This window comes from Phycodurus eques, chromosome 20, assembly GCF_024500275.1.
Source record: "Phycodurus eques isolate BA_2022a chromosome 20, UOR_Pequ_1.1, whole genome shotgun sequence".
Taxonomy (NCBI): Eukaryota; Metazoa; Chordata; class Actinopteri; order Syngnathiformes; family Syngnathidae; genus Phycodurus; species Phycodurus eques.
The window spans coordinates 8,223,021-8,241,540 of NC_084544.1; the positions used below are offsets into that span (position 1 = coordinate 8,223,021).

General features: G+C 40.9%; 1 protein-coding gene across 1 annotated transcript in view; it reads right to left on the reverse strand.

Annotated features, from left to right (window-relative positions):
• The window catches only part of csmd3b (CUB and Sushi multiple domains 3b), a 315,636-nt gene that overhangs the window by 106,474 nt on the left and 190,642 nt on the right, over window positions 1-18,520 (reverse strand). Inside the window, exons 10-12 of the mRNA XM_061664276.1 lie at window positions 9,339-9,460; window positions 636-739; window positions 392-504 (exon numbers count right to left, since the gene is read on the reverse strand). Coding sequence (XP_061520260.1) covers window positions 392-504; window positions 636-739; window positions 9,339-9,460 — 339 coding nt within the window. The remainder of the gene's footprint in view (window positions 1-391; window positions 505-635; window positions 740-9,338; window positions 9,461-18,520) is intronic.

Here is an 18,520-nt window from a genome sequence, read left to right on the forward strand (position 1 = left end):
ACTTGTAGTATAAGTATACTTGTAAGTGTACCATTACTTACTTGTGAGGATGTAACCTAGTGATGTTTATTCATGATTTTGAGAGGTAGTGTACTTCTGATTACTTGCATACTACAATGTGCACTTGTGAGGTTGCATCCAAGGCAGTGTCATGCGTACTTGTACATAGGAGGATGTATATTTATAAGGTTTCCTATACGGAAGGACATGTAGTAATATGGTTCTCTCGATAAAAGGGTGAAGTCTGCCTTTTTCCTGAACAGGATAAGCTGTATTGTGAACGGATGGATGGATGAGTACTAGTAAGGATGCTCAGTTGTGTGGATATATTTGTCCACATTTTGATGTTGTCTCCTTGCGAGTATATGTACATGTCAGTTTGTGTACTTACCTTTGTAGTTAATCTTAAAGCCGATAGATCCGACGCTCTCGTCCGACTGCAAGTGGAGCCACATCTGGTGGGTCATGCTGACGATCAGGTCGGGGACAAAACTGCCCGACAGGCTGCACAACACCAAAGACATTACATTTCATTGTAATTGGAAATTAAAGGCTAATTTCCACCACTGTAATGAGACCATCATCGCTGCTCATAATGCCGTTTCGGAAGCGGGAAATAAAGCAATAGTACTTACACCTGCAGGATGGTGGTAGGATCCCCCACCTCCCCTCCATCTCCAATGGTCAGCGTGTCGTAGGCAATCTCCAAGTCGAACTCCTCAAAGTTAATCTGGATGACCTAGAGTGCAAAAGACAATCTAGTGTGGTACCTTGACTTACTTAAATAACTCATGTCAAATCAACTTTCCCCAGTGGGAATGGCGAATGGCATTATAGCCTTTATCCAATCCTTCTGCTTCAGTATAGTACATTAATATCATAGAAGTACTACGCTCATACTGCTTCATATGTCGACTACATGCACACCTCGCTCATGTTTCCTATAATTGAAAGCTTTAATTCACTGGGGATCATCCACTTCTCAGTATTCACTTTCTTAGGACCTATGATTAGATAAAAGAAGCAAAACCAATCTAGTGCCGGAGTGCCTGAAGCTCAACTGTATGTTAATTTTTTGCTAAAAATAAAGCAAAATAAAATAAAATAAATAAATATTTAAAAAAAAAAATTTTTTAAAAGCCCTAACTAACCCTAAGTGACTGTTCGTAACGAAAAACCCGTAAGTTGGGGCACTCGTAAGTAAAAGTACCACTGTTTTTAATTTTTAAATAATATGATGTGGTGCAAATTTAAAGGAATGAGATGTCCATCAGTTCAGTTGTGTGCATGATATCACTGAGTCAAAAAAAAAAAAAAAAAAAGACCTGAGGTCTACTGGGATTTGGACTGCCCCAAAGAGTTCATGAATGTATCAAGGAGAAGAGAAGCACAAAGCTACTAAAACTCTGATCGGGAATTATTCAACCAACATTTTCTGTTTCATGTGAGACCATAGAGACACAAGAACAGGAAACCCGAGAAGGAGAAAGATGACGGTCACTCGGCGGGAAAAAAGGGAGGAGGGGCGGTCTAATAATGAGCACATCTTTGATGCTCGCACGAGAACTGTGTAAGAATGTTTCAAACTTGACTTCACCCTCGGGGAGGGATTGAAAGCTCGCTTGCTCTCTCTTTCTGACTTTCTCTCTCTTCCTCTCTGCTGCTGAAGGGAATTTTTTCCAGATTCAATATCCCGCTTGTGGACTTCACAAGCATCTTCCTGGCTTAAATCTGCCGTTAAAGAGCGGAGCTATTGACGTGACCTCAATGCCAAGTTATATGCAGTCCAACTTTAGCGTTAGCTACGCTAATTTGGCTTGTTAATGGTATTGATCGGATTTTCACCAATGAGTGTTTTTTTTGTTGTTGTTCTGTTTTCCGATGTACAGTAGCTTCCAGCAATTAGTTTGGTGCTGAAACGGCATGAAACAAAGTGGACAGATTGTAAGCCCGCATCTCGAGCATTTTTCCATAGGGATGATGTATAAAGATAGTATTAAAACATTAAACAAGAGCCTCCTGCTTATAAATATACACTTGTTTAGTGTTACTTGGAACATACGAGAACAACCTCGGGCAATGTGAAGTCTGAATGTATTAAAACATAAATAATATGGACTACACTTGACTTAAACAAGAGCAACCTAATGATGATAAAGATGCAACAACGTGCACTACAAATTAGTCTACATTAATTACTCCAAGAGCGTTGAGGTTCAAATCAAGTTTGAAAGGGATACCAAATCCTCCTCGAGTGGCGCCCTTTACTGGGAGATGTTGGTGTGATGATTGTGCAGCCATAAAGCTCCTTCATGCAAGACCCCGTGAGGCCACATCAGCACAGTTCACACAGCATTAAACACGGCAAGAACATAACTTCAGTGCACCAGGACGGCAAGCGGGTTATAGCGAGAGGGGTGGTGCGTAATGGCTGCCATGAAATATGTAGTACGGACTTTTAAAGCGTGCATGCTGTTATTCCTAGCGGTGTAGTGTACATGTACATATTTCTCCTACCCTCTAATTGTAGGCGGCCAATGCAAGCACCAATCTCTCGGTCCGCCGTTTTCACTGGGAAAACACCCGTCACCCGCCTCCGCCTCTCCCATTCTAATTGGTCGCCGCGCTCCCACTTTACGCCAATCCGTCTGTGGCCGCTAACCAATGAGCCGGCAGAATTGGATTTCTGCATGATGAAGCGCTGCCTTCAGTTGTGGCAGCGAAAAATATAAGGTGGGGGTAGCTCGGGTGGTAGAGTCAGTGATGTAAAGCAGGTTGAAGAATACAGTAAACTACCACTGTAATCGCGGTTCATCTTTTGTGCCCCACTATATCATCCATCCATCCATTTTCTGAGGAGGTCGGAGGCGGGGTACACCCTGAAGTGGTTGCCAGCCAATCGCAGGGCACATACAAACAAACAATCATTCACACTCACAGTCACACCTACGGGCAATTTTAGAGTCTCCAATTAATGCATGTTTTTGGGATGTGGGAGGAAACCGGAGTGCCCAGAATTTTGTCAAGAATTTAGAAGGGCACATTTTCAGTGTAATACCACATTGTGTTGCAACATGCCAGGCAGGACTCTAGTCTACTAGAAGAGATGCAGCGTAATTAACTCATTTACTGCCATGGACGTTTATATTTGTGAACTGGAATCCCACCGTTTACTGCCACTGATGAATGTATTCGTCAATTATATTTTTCAATGTGTCGGCGTGGAAGAGACCCAGCTTGTCTTTGAAATTCAGATTTGTAAACCACTGTAATAACTAACAGATCCCTGTAGCTGGCAGCATTGCGACGCTTTGGATTTGAGATCAGCAAAGCTTTTGAGAACAAGATAAATATTAGACGGTGAATATTGGCTTGTCATGTCGATTATGAGGGAGAGCAACACGTTGGAAGTCTGACAAGTTTCGGCACCTCACACTCGAGCATACCGAATATGTGTAGGTAGTAGGTAGTAGAAAGTGTGTGATCGTGAGAAAACACGACGCAGTTCATGGAGTGGCCAAGGCTATGTGAAAGAAGCCACTGATGTTCAATTCGAGCCTTGCGGTGAATCAGCGTCGCTCACAGCGTGTTTCCTAGTTGTATATTTGTAAATAAATTCTAATTTTTCCAAAAGCCTGTTCTCAGTGGGGTTTTTTTTTGGTGTTGTTTTATACGTTGCAGTGTCGCAAAATCAAAAAATATTAGCATCAAAGTCACTCTGCTTGACATGTTCCTCTTCACAATGAGCTTGTTTTCTCCACTTTTTTATGAAATACCAGTGTTTGTTCTACTGTGTTTGTTCTAAAGAACAGCAAAAGCTAGAAGGGAAAAATCTGGGGAAAATCTGTACTTTTTTTTACTTATAGTAAGGAGGCGGGGTACACCCTGAACTGGTTGCCAGCCAATCGCAGGGCACATACAAACAAACAACCATTCGCACTCACATTCACACCTGCGGGCAATTTAGAGTTGTCAATCAACCTACCATGCATGTTTTTGGGATGTGGGAGGAAACCGGAGTGCCCGGAGAAAACCCACGCAGGCACGGGGAGAACATGCAAACTCCACACAGGCGGGGCCGGGGTCCTCTGAACTGTGAGGCAGACGCTCTAACCAGTCGTCCACTGTGCCACGCCTTTTGCAAGTCTTTATTTTTATTTATTTTTTGTTTTACACACAAGCATCTGTACTTTTACTTGAGTAGAAAATGTGAGTACTCTTGCCACCGATGGTGTCAAGTGAATATTGAACATGTCGGCCGCATGGTTGAGCCTCGCCGCGTTTCGACAGCGACGGGGGCAGATGAGAGGCCATGAGGGAAGCACATGAAAAAAGTAGATGAGTGAGAAGCCAAGTGAGAGAGCAACAGAGAGTGGGAGGATGAAGAAGAACCAAGAGGAAAGAGGTGGCATCGCGAACGGCCTTGCTGCTCCGCCATCCCCAAGGTTAAATGAGAAGAGGGGGAATGAATTGGCTCGAAAGGCTCATTCTGCTCTAACTAAATGAAGCAATAACATCAGAGAGCCATAGAAGGCCATTAACACTTAACCCGAGCCGGGCAGGGAGGAGAAAGAGGGGACGGAAAGAAACAAGAGAGGACAGGTCGGCGTGAAGAAAACTTGCGCTCCTCATTCCCAGAGATGGACGCATGAGTGGAACATCCGCCTCTTCCTTTCTTAGTAATTTGATCGTTTCGGGCTCCTGAATGAAGAAAATTGAGGAGAATTCAGTGGGGACCATTTCCATGCACAGTGTGTGCCACGACAACTTCCTTTCGCTTCTTCTTCTTGGTTTTCAGATTATGCTGGTATTCATTTTTTATTTCCTTTTCAGGAGAGCCAATATCCTCGACAAGCTGCTCCTCCTTCACCCATCAGTGTGCTCATTAACAGCAAGCCATTGCAAATACGCTCCCAGCTATTAAACTTGCTAGAGTTGGATTAAAATGTTTGTAAAACATGCTTAAATCTGCAGTTTTGCCGCTGAAATGCATCTTGAAAAAGTAAGTATCGGGCAGTTGTGTTAACTTTCCAAAAACCTGAAATATAAAATATAAGTATCCATCCATCCATCCTCTGAGCCGCTTCTCCTCACGAAGGTCGCGGGCATGCTGGAGCCTATCCCAGCTATCATCGGGCAGGAGGCAGGGTACACCCTGAACTGGTTGCCAGCCAATCGCAGGGCACATACAAAAAAACAAACAACCATTTGTACTCACATTCACACCTACGGGCAATTTAGAGTTGTCAATTAATCTACCATACATGTTTTTGTGGGAGGAAACCGGAGTGCCCGGAGAAAACCCACGCAGGCACGGGGAGAACATGCAAACTCCACACAGGCGGGGCCGGGGATTGAACCCCGGACCTCAGTACTGTGAGGCAGATGCTCTAACCAGTCGAACACCATGCCGCCAAAATATAAATAAATAAATCTAAGAAATATTTTAATTAAATATACCAAAAAAATGTTTTATCAAGGCTTTACAAATATATTCACATTTTCATTGTAATCTTGATTTAGAATTAATAATATATAAGTATAAATAATTATAAAAGTATAAATAAGTATTAGTTAGTGTTAGCATTATATAGCAGTATTATTATGTTATAATTAGTAATATTAAATCCACACAAAATTAAATGTGGCATTAATTGAAACTAATGTAGGGCAGCTTGAAAAATATTTTATTATAATGCCACTATATTAATATTTAAGTTACCCCATGAACCTTGAAAAATCCCCCAAAACAAATACAAAATAAACATATATTTTTCTTTCTTTGCCCAAAAACTACAAAAAAAAAACAATATACAAAGATGTAAATGTTATTTGTAAATGTTATTTGTGTCAAATCAATGATTTATTGTAATTCTAACAAATTTTTTATTATCAAATGAAAAATATATATGGTACTTGGTATAATAAAAGTCATATTATAAAACAATACAGGTCGGAATTAATAAAAAAAATAAATCATTGCCATTGTACAATGTTTTTTTTTTTTTTTTACATTAGTTTATTTCATCACCCAAAATAAAAATAAAAAATACCCAAGAAATGCAAAATAAAATGCAAAATTTTATTTCTATATTAGTTTTAGATGAATTAGTCAAACAAATGATGTGGAGCAAGAGTACACACTTTTTAAATGGACACTAATATTATGTTAATTGTATAATCTTTGCACGTTTTGTATAATTTTTTGCTAAGTACATAGTAGCAGTGGGTCACTTCGTACTTTAACTCACATTAAAAGTTACTTTATTGTTTCTGAACTTTCATAATGTACCACACGTCGGATAAGTATCCCTTCCATTTGATTGACTGATGCTCTGTGGCGTTAAAAGCTTTCCGGAATCTTCTGCAAATTGAACCCCGGCGGGAAAGCGATGACACTTGAGTGACGGCAGCGATACAAAATCCATGAGCAGTATGGTACGTTTACATATTGCGTTTTTACATGATTAATTTTTAATTCACGTGCCAATATGAATACAAGGAAAGAAACAAACTGCCAGGATGTAAAAAAAGAAATGAAGAAAGAAGGATATTAGGAGTGAAATTAAAGGATTTGTCACTCACGCTTCATTCCTTATCATCGGCTGCTTTGCGGATTGTATTAAAATGTCTTCATTTTTATTGTCATTGACGCACGGAAATGCATTGACAGCTCATGATGAAACAAGTTATGGCTTTTTTTTCTACTGAGAGCATTTATATTTAAAATTATATTTACATTAGCAAAGCCAATTTAGGTACAAACAATCAAATAAGATTACATACATCTTACAAAAGTAGTGCAATCTAAGGTAAGACCACTGTAAATCCCATAAAAGTTGCACTGGGTAAAATGAGACAAATGAAAATCCCCCCAAAAGATAAGCCTACCATAAATTCCCCTAAAATTACTCAGATTAACAAAATACTACATACTGTAGATCCCCCAAAATTTGCACAGGCTAAAATAAAATGACAGAAAGTCCCTCAAAATTTTGCTGTTAAAAAAACAAAACAAAAAAAACTGCACCAAAACTTGCACGGGTAAAACTAAACCTACTGCAAATCCCCTAAAGGTTGCTAAAATTAAAATAAGAGAACCTCAAATTCCACAAAAGTTGCATAAGCTATAATAAAACTACCATAACTCCCCCAAAACCTACACAAGGCTGAATAAAACTACCACAAAATCTTCTAAATGTTGTAGAGGGTTAAACACAACCACCATTAATCACCCAAAAGTGAGCAGGTTAAAATATGAGTACCGTAAATCCCCCCAAAAGCAGTTCAGGTTAAAATAGGACAGCCATAAAACTTCCAAAAGCTGCTCAGGTTAAAGTAAGGCTATGGTAAATCCAATAAATAAAGTTAAAATAAGACTTAAAGTTGTGCCCCTGTTGTGTTTACATTTAAATGTTCATGGCACTTTTAATGCAATGCAATACAGCGCGTGTAATTTTGTGCGCTGTCTGGCATGTTTTACGACATAATGTTGAACATTAAACTATACGTGAAACTATATGTAATTATGGGCTATTAATCACAGTGCCTAACACCTATATCAAACAGGAGACTCACAGGAAAGTTTCTCAAGAGAACCTGTGTTACGTGTGTGTGTACTCAAAAGCTATTGCGTTTGTGATGCGACAGCAACACGGCAACATACACTCCACGAATAGCAATGGCATTCCTTTCGGGACATAAAACTGAGCAATTGTGGCTCTCCATTATCCAGGCAGTCATGCAAGGTTGACCAATCATAGAGCCAAACTGGATGTCTATGATCAGCACATAATCTTTGTCAATTATTATCGAGTGACATTATACATTTTTTTAAAACATCAGCGATCTATTCGTGTACATGCTTGTATGTGCATTAAAGTTACAGTGGATCCTAACTTGGACAGACAAGCTACTAGCATTGTGTTTCTGCATCAGTGGACGTCAATGGATATTTAAACAGGTTAGAATAAGATTAGCACTATCCATCCATCCATTTTCTGAGCCGCTTATCCTCACTAGGGTCACGGGCGTGCTGGAGCCAGCTGTCATCGGGCAGGAGGCGGGGTACACCCTGAACTGGTTGCCTGCCAATCGCAGGGCACATACAAACAGACAACCATTCGCATTCACAGTCACGCCTACGGGCAATTTAGAGTCTCCAATTTATGCATGTTTTTGGGATGTGGGAGGAAACCGGAGTGCCCGGAGAAAACCCACGCAGGCACGGGGGAGAACATGCAAACTCCACACAGTCGGGGCCGGGGATTGAACCCGGGTCCTCAGAACTGTGAGGCTGACGCTCTAACCAGTCACCCCACCGTGCCGCCAGATTAGCACTATTTCACAAAAATTGCATAGATTAAAGTAAAACTACAATAAATCTTCTAAGAGCTGCACAGGTTAATAAAACAATCAAAAGTCCCACAAAAGGTGCACAGATTAAAATAAGACGACAGAAACTCCCCAAAAATTGCATGGATAAAAATCCTGAAAAATCACAGATTCAAATTAGCCAATTCAAATCTCAGAAAAGTTAGGCAGGTTAAAATAAGACAACCATAAGAGTTGCAGGGAAAAAAAAAAAAAAAAAAAAACTTCCATAAACCCACCAAGACTTGCATATGTTAAACAAGACTAATATACATTTCTGAAAAGTTGGGCATGTTAAAATGAGACGACCATAATTCTTCGAAAAGTTGCAGGTGAAAACAAGACTACCGTAAACCCTCCAGAAATAAAGTAAGACTACCGTACCATAAATCTCTCAAAAGTTGTACAGGTTAATATCGGACCACTGTACATCTTCCAGACATTGCGCAGGTTAAAACTCCCAAAATCCCACCAAAATTGCTTAGGTTAAAATAAGACTACCATAAACTCCACAAAAGGTTAAAACATGACTAATAGAATCTCACAAAGTCGTAAGGGTATAAATCAATAAAAAAATCCTCAAAAATAGAAAGAAAGACCCCTGTAGCTCTCCCAAAAGTTGCAAAGGTAAAAAAAAAAAAAAAAAAGGCTACTGTAAAGTTGCACAGTTTAAAATAAGAGTACTGTAAATCCACCAAAAGACTACCATGAACCCCAAACCCCCCCACCCCAAATACATGCCAATTAGAATAAGACTTCCATAAATTCCCCTCAAAATTGCACGTTAAAATATGATTATTATAAATCCCCAACAAAACTAGGCAGGTTTAAAAACAGACTGAAAAATTCCCCCCAAATTTGTGCAGGCTAAAATAAGACTATTACAAATACAGTATCCTAAAGCCCTGGAGCATTACAAACAAATAGGACAAAAAGATATTTTAAGAAACTAAAGAGAGACCTACCTTATTGGGGTTTGACGCCGTGATGATCCAAACACACTGTGCATTGCTCTCATACTGAATCGGGAAATTGGGCGATGTGAAGGTCCCTGACGGTCCCTGAAGATTACTGCCGCAGGTCTTGACTGTGAAACCAGAACAATGGTATATCGTCAGACTTTTACCCAGCTGAATATTGCAGAGCACACAAACGGAGGAGTCAGGAAGAAACTATCGATATGGTCACCGACATCTCCTCCGCTAGTCCCACTTAATTGGAGACGACTGGGTGCGGAATACCACAGGATTAGCCGGAGTCGCATTATTGACTGATGGGGATACGCTCTGCGGCGATTTACTCTGGACATCCATGGAGAGTCAAACGACTTACAGACCAACTAGGAGAGCGACAATTAGGAACTAGTGTCTAGGGCACAGCCAAGTGTACCACCTTGGTGTGTAAGTCATGGCTGTAAATTTGGTCATTTCTGCCTAGCAACAAGTAGCCGTGCATAAAACATAATTGAAAAATAAACCAAACCCTTAAATCAAACTAATTGTACTGATAATAATAAAAAGAAATAGGTTGAAATAAGGTACAATTATGTAAAACTGAATGACCAGGTGAGGTCTGTGGAAATGTGGACTCCAAGACACTTGAAGCTGTCCACCCTCTCTACCTCCTCTCCATCAATATAGAGGGGGGTGTCCTCCGTAATCTTGGATTTTCAGAAGTCCGTGATCATCTCCTTCGTCTTGGCTGTATTCAGGTCCAGGTTGTTGATTTCACACCAACACCAGAGATGCCATACAGCCTCCCTGTAGGCTGACTCATCATTGTCCCTGATTACTAACACAAGGGCAATGTTGTCAGCAAATTATACGATCGTGTTGTTGGGGTGAATAGGAGAGCAGTCATATGTAAATAGGGAGTACAGGAGGGGACTGAGGACACAGCTCTGTGGTGTCCCCGTGTTATGGATGAGCGTGTATGAGTTGGTGATTCCCATCCTGACATCCTGGGGTGTGTTAATGAGGAAGTCCCGTATCCAGGTGCACAGTAAGCTGCTGATGCCCAGATTGCTCAGGTTTGTAACCAGTTTGTGGGGTACAACTGTATTATATGCAGAAATTAAATCCACAAATGGCCTCCTCCCATAGGTGTAAGTATTATCCAGGTGTGTGAGGGCTGTGTGGAGTGCTGGGTGATTGCGTCTTCTGTTGACCTTTTTGTCCGCAAATTGATGGTGATGGAGGTTATTGGGAAGAGGGTCCTTGATGTGAGACAGGAGGAGTCTCTCCAGACATTTGGTGATTTCTTATACTGTAGGTGAATATAGAGACTGCTGATAACTTAGCTGCTAGCTAACTACCGACTAGTTAGCTACCATAATACCATATGCTTGTTACTGGACCTCATTTGAGACAGCCTCAAAGGATTAACTCTGCAACATCTGTCCACTCTGTGAATACGATCTTGCATGTGAGTCAGTTTGTGTTGGAGTAAAGATGTAGACTGTTACGTTAGCTTCTTGCTAGTTAGACATCGACTGGTTAGCTGCCATACACTTGTCTCTCATTTGAGCCAACGTCAAAGGGTTACCTCTGCAACTTCTGTCTAGACAGTGACGACTGTCATGCATTATGTTTGTGCACTGAGTGAAGATATAGACTGCTATGTTAGCTTTGCTGCCACCTAGCTAGCCGGCAATTGGTGAGCAGCCATGTGCCGGTCAATATACTGCATTTTAGACAGCATTAAAGGGTTATTTCTGCATATTCTGTCCAGTTTGTGTGGATTTTTAGTCAGTTTGTGCAGGAACACTGAGTGAAGCTTAGCTGCTAGCTAGCTGCCATATGCTTGTGATGAGTGTTTTCTGTGTATGTTTTACATTAAATGAGTGGGTCAGCACGATGAGCTTGCAGTCTGCCTCACAGTTCTGAAGTTCTGAGCGGCCTTCCATGTCTGAAGTTTGCATTTATATATTTCTTTTCTGGCTGCCTCTCACGACCCAAAAAACAGCCGTGCTGGGTTCATAGAAGACAATATACTGTCCAAAGCTGTTAATGTCAGGCAGAATAGTTGTTTGTCTATATGTGCTAGCAATTGACAGGCGATCTGTCAAGGGCGTAACGCCTCTTGCCCAAAGTCAGCTGGAATAGGCTCCGGCTCCCCCGCAACCCTAAGAAGGACAAGTGCCAAAGGAAATAGATGGATGGATTGTTTAGTGGTTGAGTTCATTTTATAATTGACAGACATGTGCAATAATTTCCACGTTTTAATTCACAGCCGTATCATATAAAAAGCCAGTGTGAAAATGACACGCTAGTCGTGAACACACCAAATAAACTCTAATTTAGGCGGCGTATCCTGTAACAATTGAGAAGCGCAGCTCTCTCCGTCCTTGGGTCGTCCCGCATCGAGTCGGGAGGTTATTTTCTGCTTGGTTTGAAGCGGCGTTTGTTGCTTAATTAGTTTGTCCCCGTGGCTCACAGCTAGTGGAACAGGAGCGACGCAAAAAGATTAAAATAATGCCAACGTTCACATATAACAAATCTCATACATTCTCAATGGGGGGCTTGCACACATACTATATCGTGGGTAAAGTAACTGTTTACATGGTGCAGCAATAGCCCAAAAACAATTTTTTTCATTCAAAAAATTCTACATTTGCACCACTCTAAACAAGAAGGCAACCAGTGGTGTCGGGAAAGTTTGCATCAGAGGCAAGTAGGGCGGTGCCTCTACAAGATCCTGCAGATGTGCCTCAGGTGACAAAAGTAGTGTTCCAGAGTAGTGATTCAGCTATGAAATTAAAGTTAAAATTATTTTTTTTCTTTCCGTTTTTAACATTTGTCTGACTTATGTTCTGTCACATCTCCCTTTCCTTCCTCTGCTTTTTTGGGGCAGCAGACCCTTTGGCCCACATTTTAATGAGTGTAGTCATTACTAAATATGTGACAACACGCGTCAAACCCTCTGAATCATTGTAAAAAGCAATTCATTGAACACATTGTTATCATCATTAGCCTTCTTTTGTTTCTTTTTTTTTTAATCACCTCACTGGCCAGCACGCAAGTACGGACAGGGAAGTACATGCACGAATTAATCGTCCATGGATGGGGATAGATATTGTACATACTTGAACATATTTAAGTCACCTGGGGTTATCACCAGGTCATACTGAATTTATTCAAGTTGTCTTTTGCCACATCGGCCAAGTGACAATGCTCCAGTCACGCACGGTTTGCTCTCTCGGTGTGAGACCGTCATCGCGCCTCACTTAAAGGGAATGAATGAAAGAAGCTGCTTTAATTGGCGGCCAATAAAGTCGGCTGTGTTCACTCCCACGCACACAGACACCTTTTTTTTTTTATCCGCTGTCGATGCGTGTCTGCGAAATTACGACAACTCAATCTAAGCTTCCTCCTCGCAGAGCTACACCATAAATCCGCACCAGATTTTCGCTAGTCATGAAAATAGAGCCCTTTGTGTTGTATACACAACAATTTTAATCACAACCCAAGGGTTTGGTACCCCACCAGTTTTTGACGGTGAAAAAACAAAACAAAAAACACCAGTTTATAGACTCATCGCACAGGCTGTTTTTTTTCCCTGGAATATGTGTCCTTAAAGTGCTCCACGGGACAAATAAAAGACCCTTTAAGACGATCTACAGCCCCCAGGTGTGTCGTGGCGGCCCTCAGTTCCTCAGCTTCACCTCAACTGGCCCCTGACTGATTGTTCCTCTTATTCGCAATGCATCTTCCCTTGACCTTCTCTGGTGTTTGGCTCACAGCAATCCATACACTCACACCGACACGTATGTGTGTGTGTGTATATAAGTGTGTCACAGTATATCTGCATGTGACAATGTGTGCATGTGTGTAGTTTGACAGCTCAATCAGGGCGGCCTGAACGCATGGTCACCCCATCGGCGTGCCATGAGGTGATTCGGCATGAAAAGAAATATCACTGTTTCATAACTGGTCTTGAACTTTGTCTCCCGTCTATCAGCCTGCATCTACAATTGTTCTATAAATAACTAGTGTGGGGTGGAAATTCACTGTTATTAGTAGCAAAATATTCACATTTCTGGGTTCATTGAACATTGTTAGCATAGCTCCATGCTAAATAAACAAGTTAAACTTTATAGTGGCGCCTGGAATCAGTCAGCTAGACTAGGCTAATGAAGGAATTCTACATCTTCACTCAGTGCTACTTCTTTGTTGAACAGCACAAACAACGAGACTTAGATCACAGTCCCACAGAAAATATTTGAGAAACACTCATTAACAATGGTGATATAAAGTGTTTCAGATGCATATTGTAGCATTTTAGTACAGTGTGTTATTGTTGTCATTGTTTGTCATATTTGTGAAATGTTTCGCTGTTTTGGATGGTGTTTTGTATACACTTTAGTTGGGAAAATATTCAAGCTATTACTATATTGTTGTTTATCGCACAATATTCCAAATTGCATTGCTTAATTCACAAATTAGCGGTTTTGTTTTTGTTCAACATTTAAAATTGATTGCAATCTAAAGTGTATATACACAATATTATACTGTTTTTAGCACAGCGTGTCGTCCATTTTTGTGGAATGTTTTGTGATTTTCAGAGGGTGTCGCTGCCAGGGTTTTGCATGCACTCTAAAGGGGAAAATATCCAAGCTATGAACATTAACATGCCTTGCTTGACAGCATGCCTTGGTCGATTCATGAATCAAACATACATGATTGGATAAATTAGCATCTTTTAGTCAATTGCTGGCACATCACTTTGTTTGTTTTGGGAATATTTTTAAATGGTGAGTATATAATTTTTTCTTTGTCTTGTCATGTCATATATTTCTCTTTACCTTCTGTTTTCCATGATATGTTTGCTGGCCGTGAAGGCAGTGGTAACTCCCATGACTTCTAGGTTGAGTAGAAAAGATCTGGTATTGACCAAACGCATTATTATGGACACAAAACATTTTGTTTTGACATGTTTTGGGAGAATTGTCCTCAAGGTTTTCTCCACTCTAGCAGAAAAGACGTTTGATTCCCCATGTGTGCTTCTCAAGGTTCACATTCTCTCACCGAGGGATCTGGCCTTCGAGGTTAGCGTCCTTGAACCCCCATACTCCACACATCTCACCAGGGAACTGTATTTAATCCAACTGCTGCACAGCAACACCAAGGACGCCCAACAGACTTCCCGGGTATGAATTAATCACAGAGCTGATTGGGAATCAAGGTCTGTTATGCTCATGATCCCTAATGGTAAATATCTACTGTGTGAGGGAGTCATTCCACTTTCTATGGTGGGCACAACAATCGAGCATTCTGAATTTGGTCAATTCAGTAGAATTGATTAATTGTGTCTTGAAGCAGCTGAAGCAAAATCGAGTGCAAAGCAGGTATTTATTTGAGCGTACTTTTCTTTCAGAAATCGGCGAAGTGCGTGTTCACACAGCCACTGCGGCTAACGTGTGGCGACATTAGCGTAACAGCGGAAATTGCTTTTTACACGAAGAGGCGTGTGGAAAGTGAGTCTCGTAAGTCAAACTGTGTTTTACTGGAGAGGCAGAAGGGGGCTCTGTTGTGGGCAGAGATGGACAGCCTGACATCTGTGGCTGAAAGGAAGATGCTGACCAAGCTTCTGTCCATCATTGACAATCCAGAGCATCCACTGCACAGCACCATCTGCAGGCATTACCCCCATCATTCTTTGCGGTACTGCAAATGCAATGTTTGATCCAAACCAATAAGCTTCCAGGACAGAACTACGGACAAAATAAATACAGAACACAGGCAGAAGGCCATCGTTATGCGTATTTAAATAGAGTCGAGCAAAGCAATTTAATTTGGGATGTTACAGGACATAAATCAAGTTAATCAAAACCTTCAACTTGTTCATTTAGGATAGTCGTTTCACCATCAGAGGAACTAAGTGTAATTAAAGTGAATGCATTATTTAGGAAGAAAGTATCTAATTTAAAGGACATCATAAGTAAGCCCGACAGGTATGCTCATCTACATTTTGAGGCAAAGCGTTGGAAGGCAATCTTTTATTTTTTAGGACACATACCCAAAAAAAACTCCAGGGGTTTTAATTATGGGCTCGTCCTTCCCAGTGCCTGGGACATTTCAGAAAATGAGTAACGTTTTTGAATGAGGAAAAAGTTTTAGAGTTGGCGATTTACTTTACGGTGGTACCTTTAATCGGCAAGGGTTAGCTAGTGGCGAGGCTAACAGAGTAGTCTCCATCTTGACTGGGTGTTCCTTTTTTTGACCAAGGCCCACAAAAAAGCTGGGGGACATTTTTCTGTTTTTAGCACACCTTGTCAGCCATCTTGGTGGAAGGTCTTGCAACTTTTGGAGCGTGTAGCTGCTGCTGAAGTTGTATGCACTCATCCGGTGCAAGACAAGAACATATTTATGGTATTAACAAATTAGCTATAACTGACAGACACAATCAGATTGGGAATTTTAACTATAGGGTCATCTTTGTGAGTGTTTGGACATTTGTTCTTGTTCTGAGCTATTGGAAAAGGTTTTAGAGCCAGTGGTACTTCGAATCAGCCACCAAGCTTGCAAGTAGCTAGTTTAACGTAGTAGTCTACATCTTTACTCGGTGGTGCTTCTTGTTGAATAGCACAAACAGATGGACTGAAAATACTTTTTTTTCCGGAATGTTTTGTGATTATTATCAATGAGTGTTTGGGACATTCTCCCCCTCAAAAATTGCACAATTTTGAGCTTGTTGAAAACGGTCTACATAACTCTCCAGCTAGCTAACTAGAGGCTAGGCTTCATTCTGTGCAGATGAGCAGATGGACTCAAATGCAAGCACTTAAAAACAATGGCAATTTTGTTTTTGCGTGCTAGCTATCTTTGTGGAATATTTTAGAGGGCTGCCACTGTTGAAGGTTTGCATGTTCACTCGTCCAGTGCTAGACCATAAAATATACAAGCTATGAATGTCAGGTTTTCTGTACAATTTCTGAGCTTGCTGAAAAAGGGATACTTTGAATCAGTCACTTAGCGAGGCTAACGTATTAGTATACATCTTTACTCAGTGCTCCTTGTCAAACAGCACAAACATATTTCATATTTGGATGAAAAACACTTCGAATGATTTTGTCTACAGGGACATCTTGGCGAGTGTTTGACAGTTGTTGTTTTTTTTTAGCTGAAGACGTTTTTTATTCGGTAATGAATGATGAAAACCTTGAGGATGATTAATGACATTTACTACAATCAAACACCCTCAACATTGTTTAATTTGCAGTAGTTTAGAAAACAATGTCTTTGAGGTTGCATCACAGCATCAAATGAATCACTTTTATTTTGGCTTTTTTTTTTGCAAAAATAATACCTTAAGAATGTACACAGGAAGTTACAGAGTAAGCTTTTGAGCTTGTCTGTGAATGATGAAAAAGTTTCAAATCTAATATCATAAAACTTTTCTTTTTCAGTCCTAGGTACTCCCGAACGAGCACTTTAAAGCAGCCCGCCGACATAAGTAGGTATGGACCAATAGGCTCGGAGGCTGATTGATGACATCATTAAGCCGTCAAGGCGTCCCGGCGGCCGACTGTAAATGGCCCACCAAAAGCTTGTCGAAGGAGAAAGTGATTCACTTCTTTTTTACACATGTACAATGAGGCATCTTTCATTCAGACTGGAGATTGAAAGAGATCAGCCGAACACCCCCCTGAAGTGTAGACACATGCACACACTAACACTCATTCGCACACACAGTTTTGGCTCGCCGGTCTTGCCATCTGTCCATTCATCAACATGCCACATGGACACTCGCTATGTTTGTCCGTCTGCCTCCAAAAAGTGTCGTCAGAGCGGACAGAAGGACGATATGCCTTGTTTATTCCCATTGTGTTTTAGAGCTACTAAATAATTGTTGTTTTATTGCAATTCCTCCCCATTTAGTTTGGTTTACTTGTGTGACGAAAGCACACTTTCTGTCCACGCTGACTTTATTTGCAGGTTTGGACCGAATGAGCTTGTTCATCAATAAGCTGGCCCGATGTTCTCCCAAAACAATGTTCCTTTCTAACGATGTTACTCATGGGGTGCTGTGGATGAAAAAGGTCAACCCTCAGCTGTCATCGCACTTTGTCCCATGTGGGTTTGCAATAATTGCTTTGTTTTTGGTATCAAAATGTCCCTTGCATATTTGCAAATTTACCTGTTGATAATTTTGTGCTCAGGCCAAAATTGGCTCCATCTTGTGGCATCTTGGTGCCAAGGAACTACATCAAAGTGAGTTGAGGAGCTTCTTGTAGTGTTTTGCTGCCATCTTGTGGCATTTACCATGTCTATGCTAAGTTACCATGTCTATGCTGTAGCCATGCCATAGCCTTGTCTAACAGAAAGAAAAAAAAAATGATTGACCACCATGTCGTGGCATCTCCAATATAGACAATTACAAACGTTTTTGTGTGGGCGTCAATTACTTGTGGATTTTTGCTATTCATCCCTATTTGGCTCCAATCTCCCTGTATTTTATTGTAATTTTAATTTGCTCTCTAAACCATAATGCGTTGGAAGATGGCTTCATGGATTTTCCAACTAATGCTCCTGTATGTGTCCAACGTACTGTATATCACTCAGAGTCAAATTCTAGTAGTCAAATAAGCGCAACAGGGAGGCGGGGAAAACGTCTTTGGTAGTACAACTGATTTGAAGATCAAATCCCTGTTTGGCTCCATTCAGCTTCTTCTGTGACAAAGAAGAGCTGATGTGACATTTACATTCACCGGAGCCCGCCTGTGAGGCTACCTGCACTGACAGCGTAATCCGCCCACAATTCCCCTTTTTTTTCCCACAGATGCCGTCGCATTTGCACCAATTTAAGCCCACCGCGCTGCACCTCAGCTAAAATTGACGAAAGGAAAGACGTGCGTTTGTGGTATAACGGAGCAGTTGGCGAGGCTGCTCGGTGTTTCGGATGGCATCTTAATCTCGACAAGCCCGGTTGCTAGATGTAAAGAGTCTATTAGCGTCACACCTACATATTAAAAAAAAAAAAAAAAAAAAAGATTTCCAATGTTGCATATTAAAGTTTCCACCATGAGGGGGCAAACGGAATGCACTCAATATTCCATGCGATGCTCCTTAACTAATCCACCAAAGCATCATATTTTGACCTGGAGGGCTTAATTTGCTATGTGTATACTTGCTTGGGAAGGACTGAT